Source organism: Conger conger, unplaced genomic scaffold (genome assembly GCF_963514075.1).
Source record: "Conger conger unplaced genomic scaffold, fConCon1.1 SCAFFOLD_80, whole genome shotgun sequence".
NCBI classification, from domain to species: Eukaryota; Metazoa; Chordata; class Actinopteri; order Anguilliformes; family Congridae; genus Conger; species Conger conger.
In genome coordinates, this window is record NW_026890368.1 from 162,501 (window position 1) to 168,310 (window position 5,810).

General features: G+C 48.9%; 1 protein-coding gene across 4 annotated transcripts in view; it reads right to left on the reverse strand.

Annotated features, from left to right (window-relative positions):
• The window catches only part of arhgef11 (Rho guanine nucleotide exchange factor (GEF) 11), a 52,633-nt gene extending 46,857 nt beyond the window's left edge, over positions 1-5,776 (reverse strand). For 3 of the 4 annotated variants that reach the window (XM_061230157.1, XM_061230159.1, XM_061230156.1), the window contains exons 1-6: positions 5,723-5,776; positions 3,795-3,893; positions 3,502-3,551; positions 2,717-2,774; positions 2,383-2,549; positions 1-31 (exon numbers count right to left, since the gene is read on the reverse strand). The exon at positions 1-31 is cut by the window's left edge and continues 41 nt beyond it. In XM_061230157.1, the coding sequence (XP_061086141.1) occupies positions 1-31; positions 2,383-2,549; positions 2,717-2,774; positions 3,502-3,551; positions 3,795-3,893; positions 5,723-5,750 (433 nt within the window). In that variant the 5' untranslated portion in view covers positions 5,751-5,776. Of the gene's footprint in view, positions 32-2,382; positions 2,550-2,716; positions 2,775-3,501; positions 3,552-3,794; positions 3,894-5,722 lie in introns of those variants that run through there. The other variant, XM_061230158.1, reaches the window with a different exon arrangement.
• Positions 5,777-5,810: the final 34 nt, after the last annotated feature.

The window sequence follows — 5,810 nt, forward strand, 5'->3', positions numbered from 1 at the left end:
TCTTAGAGGCCTGTTTCTGCACCTCAGAATCCTGAGGGAGAGGGGGGGGGGGGGGGAGTGAGAGAGAAAGATGGGAACAGCAGGATATTGGAGCTGCTGCAGATGACTGTTAAAAGCAGAAATAAGGCTGCAGCAGGATGTGTTGTGTACAGGTGATGAGTACAGGTGAGCAGCAGTGGGAGGTGATGTGTACAGGTGATGAGTACAGGTGAGCAGCATTGGGAGGTGATTAGTACAGGTGATGAGTACAGGTGAGCAGCATTGGGAGGTGATTAGTACAGGTGATGAGTACAGGTGAGCAGCAGTGGGAGGTGATTAGTATAGGTGATGAGTACAGGTGAGGAGCAGTGGGAGGTGATTAGTACAGGTGAGCAGCATTGGGAGGTGATTAGTACAGGTGATGAGTACAGGTGAGCAGCAGTGGGAGGTGATTAGTACAGGTGAGCAGCAGTGGGAGGTGATTAGTACAGGTGATGAGTACAGGTGAGCAGCAGTGGGAGGTGATTAGTACAGGTGAGCAGCATTGGGAGGTGATTAGTACAGGTGATGAGTACAGGTGAGCAGCAGTGGGAGGTGATTAGTACAGGTGAGCAGCAGTGGGAGGTGATGAGTACAGGTGATGAGTACAGGTGAGCAGCAGTGGGAGGTGATTAGTACAGGTGATTAGTACAGGTGAGCAGCAGTGGGAGGTGATTAGTACAGGTGATGAGTACAGGTGAGCAGCAGTGGGAGGTGATTAGTACGGGTGATGAGTACAGGTGAGCAGCAGTGGGAGGTGATTAGTACAGGTGATGAGTACAGGTGAGGAGCATTGGGAGGTGATTAGTACAGGTGATGAGTACAGGTGAGCAGCTTTGGGAGGTGATTAGTACAGGTGATGAGTACAGGTGAGCAGCTTTGGGAGGTGATTAGTACAGGTGAGCAGCAGTGGGAGGTGATTAGTACAGGTGATGAGTACAGGTGAGCAGCAGTGGGAGGTGATTAGTACAGGTGAGCAGCAGTGGGAGGTGATGAGTACAGGTGAGCAGCAGTGGGAGGTGATTAGTACAGGTGAGCAGCAGTGGGATGTGATGAGTACAGGTGAGCAGCATTGGGAGGTGATTAGTACAGGTGATGAGTACAGGTGAGCAGCAGTGGGAGGTGATTAGTACAGGTGAGCAGCAGTGGGAGGTGATGAGTACAGGTGAGCAGCAGTGGGAGGTGATTAGTACAGGTGATTAGTACAGGTGAGCAGCAGTGGGAGGTGATTAGTACAGGTGATGAGTACAGGTGAGGAGCATTGGGAGGTGATTAGTACAGGTGATGAGTACAGGTGAGCAGCAGTGGGAGGTGATTAGTACAGGTGATGAGTACAGGTGAGGAGCATTGGGAGGTGATTAGTACAGGTGATGAGTACAGGTGAGCAGCAGTGGGAGGTGATGAGTACAGGTGAGCAGCATTGGGAGGTGATTAGTACAGGTGATGAGTACAGGTGAGCAGCAGTGGGAGGTGATTAGTACAGGTGAGCAGCAATGGGAGGTGATGAGTACAGGTGAGCAGCAGTGGGATGTGATTAGTACCGGTGATGAGTACAGGTGAGCAGCAGTGGGAGGTGATTAGTACAGGTGATGAGTACAGGTGAGCAGCAGTGGGAGGTGATTAGTACAGGTGAGCAGCAGTGGGAGGTGATGAGTACAGGTGAGCAGCAGTGGGAGGTGATTAGTACAGGTGAGCAGCAGTGGGAGGTGATGAGTACAGGTGAGCAGCAGTGGGAGGTGATTAGTACCGGTGATGAGTACAGGTGAGCAGCATTGGGAGGTGATTAGTACAGGTGAGCAGCAGTGGGAGGTGATGAGTACAGGTGAGCAGCAGTGGGATGTGATTAGTACAGGTGAGCAGCAGTGGGAGGTGATGAGTACAGGTGAGCAGCAGTGGGAGGTGATTAGTACAGGTGAGCAGCAGTGGGAGGTGATGAGTACAGGTGAGCAGCAGTGGGAGGTGATTAGTACCGGTGATGAGTACAGGTGAGCAGCAGTGGGAGGTGATTAGTACAGGTGAGCAGCAATGGGAGGTGATGAGTACAGGTGAGCAGCAGTGGGATGTGATTAGTACCGGTGATGAGTACAGGTGAGCAGCAGTGGGAGGTGATTAGTACCGGTGATGAGTACAGGTGAGCAGCAGTGAGAGGTGATGAGTACAGGTGAGCAGCAGTGGGAGGTGATTAGTACCGGTGATGAGTACAGGTGAGCAGCAGTGGGAGGTGATGTGTACAGGTGAGCAGCAGTGGGAGGTGATGAGTACAGGTGAGCAGCAGTGGGAGGTGATGAGTACAGGTGAGCAGCAGTGGGAGGTGATTAGTACAGGTGAGCAGCAGTGGGATGTGATGTGTACAGCTGTACTCACCTGTAGGGGGCGGGGCCCGGTGATGCAGGGAGAGGAGGCATGGCCGGACTGCGGGGGCACTGGGGTGGGAGGGGGGTGTGTGCTCTGATTGGGCGATGAGTCCCGGGGGAGGGGGTTCAGAGGAGAGGGTGCCGGTCCCTGCAAGGTCAGGGCTGCATATGTCCCAGCTGTCAAAACGATCAAAACGATCAGCACAATCCCAACCGCATTTCAGCACAATCCCAACCGCGTTTCCGCACAATCCCAACCGCATTTCAGCACAATCCCAACCACATTTCATGAATCATCTTTGGCAATAATGAGGCCTAACATGTATCATGTATGTTCTACTCACACTTAATGAGCTTCACCACCTCCTGGTGTGTCATGCAGGAGACCAGCGACCCATTCACCTGGCGTACAGACAGACAGAGAGACACAATGCGTGCTCAGTGCCTCAGAGTTCACTGTTGCCTTAAAGGGTGTGTGTGTGCATGTGCTTGTGTATGTGTGTGTGCATGTGCTTGTGTATGTGTGTGTGCATGTATGTCAGTGTGCATGTATGTGAGTGTGCGTGTGTATGTGTGTGAGTGTGCATGTGTGTGTGCATGTGCTTGTGTATGTGTGTGTGCATGTATGTCAGTGTGCATGTATGTGAGTGTGCGTGTGTATGTGTGTGAGTGTGCATGTGAGTGTGCGTGTGTATGTGTGCGTGCACATGAATGAGAGTGTGAGTGTGTGTATGTGTGCGTGCACATGAATGAGAGTGTGAGTGTGTGTATGTGTGCGTGCACATGAATGAGAGTGTGAGTGTGTGTATGTGTGCGTGCGCATGAATGAGAGTGTGAGTGTGTGTATGTGTGCGTGCGCATGAATGAGAGTGTGAGTGTGTGTATGTGTGCGTGCACATGAATGAGAGTGTGAGTGTGTGTATGTGTGCGTGCACATGAATGAGAGTGTGAGTGTGTGTGTGTATGTGTGCGTGCGCATGAATGAGAGTGTGAGTGTGTGTATGTGTGCGTGCACATGAATGAGAGTGTGAGTGTGTGTATGTGTGCGTGCACATGAATGAGAGTGTGAGTGTGTGTGTGTGTGTGTGTGTGTGCGCATGTATGTGAGCGTGAGTGTGCTCATTGTTACCTTTATGATTCGGTCTCCTTCATGAACTCCAGCTTTGTCTGCTGCTCCTCCTGTAGCAAATACAGAGCTGCACCTTACTTGCCAGAGACAGCGTGTGTGTGTGTGCATGCACGTGTGCGTGAGTGCGTGTGTGTGTGTGTGCGTGTGTGCGGGCGCGTGTGCGAGTGTGTGTGTGTGTGTGTGTGTGTGTCTGTGTGTGAGTGTGTGTGTGTATGTGTGTGAGTGTGTGTGTGTATGTGTGTGAGTGTGTGTGTCTGTGTGTGTGAGTGTGAGTGTGTGTGAGAGAGACTGACCTGCTCGAACGTTCTGCACCAGTTTCACTCTCTCTCCACACACAGTGAAGCCGAAACCCAGCTGGTCCTTCTGCACGACCACACACCTCTGCACCAAACCTGAGAGAGAAACCACACCTCCGTACCAAATCTGAGAGAGAAACCACACCTCTGTACCAAACCTGAGAGAGAAACCACACCTCCGTACCAAATCTGAGATAAACCACACCTCTGTACCAAACCTGAGAGAAACCCCACCTCTGTACCAAACCTGAGAGAGAAACCACACCTCTGTACCAAACCTGAGAGAAACCACACCTCTGTACCAAACCTGAGAGAGAAACCACATATCTCTACCAACCCTGAGAGAAACCACATATCTACACCAACCCTGAGAGAAACCACACCTCTGTACCAAACCTGCGAGAGAAACCACACCTTTGTACCAAACCTGAGAGAAACCACACCTCTGTACCAAACCTGAGAGAGAAACCACATATCTGCACCAACCCTGAGAGAGAAACCACATATCTGTACAACCCTGAGAGAGAAACCACATATCTGTACCAAACCTGAGAGAGAAACCACACCTCTGTACCAAACCTGAGAGAAACCACTAGGGATGTAATGATAGTCAATCTGATTATGAATCAACGATTGATTACATCTATTATCAATTTCCATGGCAATTTTTTGTGTTCTTTTGCTTGCCAGAAAAACAGCACTGTGAATTTTGAGGTCAATTCAATACATGAACAGCCTTCTACTAAAAATCCTGCGTTTTCTGACCGTATCCTCCTGTGCCAACGGGCCATTAAGAAAAGTTTTTGTTTATTAGGCAACAACAGCAACAATAGTAAATACATGTTCAGCCTAGAGCTCTTCAGAAACATATGGAAAGTGATATAATTAGGCTACGTTCCTTACCCGTTCATTCATGATGACACCCCAAAGTTCTAACTGGTCAGGTTGATTTTGAAAACAATGAGCCTGAAATTAATTTTCGAACACAACTAAAAACACTGACGTTTTCCACGACACGCAAGGCCTCCATTTACTGCTGACATGACGTAATTTATCCAGGAAAATAACATGAACGAGAAACACAAACATTAGTCGTGACGAAGCAGTTAGAGCTGTTTTTGTAGCCGTTTTGAAGTTTGATGTTTTGCTGAAATGAATTATGTGCTCGTATGATATTGTGATCAGCTCTTGACGAATATTCTTAATTGATGCTTATGCTATTGTTCCGTTTTACCAGGCCATTTGATTACAGGTGACAGATGAGCCTGGCTGTGCTCATCAGGTGAGTTACAGGTGACTGGGGAAAGCGGAACAGTGTACCCTGTATTAGCTCAAGTGTACAGACGGCGTGCATGGAACGTGTCTTTGAGCTTATGTTGAATTACCTGTGGGATTCCGTTGTGCTTCGATTACACCTGATTTAGCATGATTTTGTTTGTTTCCATTATGATTGTAAATGAACTGAGAACGCGTCTGACAGGTCTGAACTGCTTTCAGACCTGTCATAGGAAAGGCATTACAGTTGTTGTGCAGCATCTCTACAAGCCTTCATAATAGTAATGGAATATGAAAAAACCATCCAGAATAACAGAGACCACAAATCTGTACCAAACCTGAGAGCAAAACCAAACAAACATACCAAACATGAGAGAAACTACATATTACACACACAGCAGCAGAGATCACACTGCTGTAGGTCACAGTGTGGAAACTAAACTGCACAACATGAGATTCCTGTACATCAGCTTGTGACAGAAATGAACACACCTCACATACTGTACATCACAGCAGGAGATACCAGACTTCTGTATATCAGAAGACATTGCAGTATAGGAGAGAGAAACCACAGCAGTGTTAAAGACATGAAGAAAAGCTTTTAGTTTAGACCAGAGGACATTCTGTGTCTGAATATGTGGAAACCACACCTGTGCTCTCTGTGCCAGAGTCGGCCATCGGCTCCCTCTGCTGGTCAGATGAAGTCTTGCAGGTCATGCAGTGGTGCACCCTCTGCCA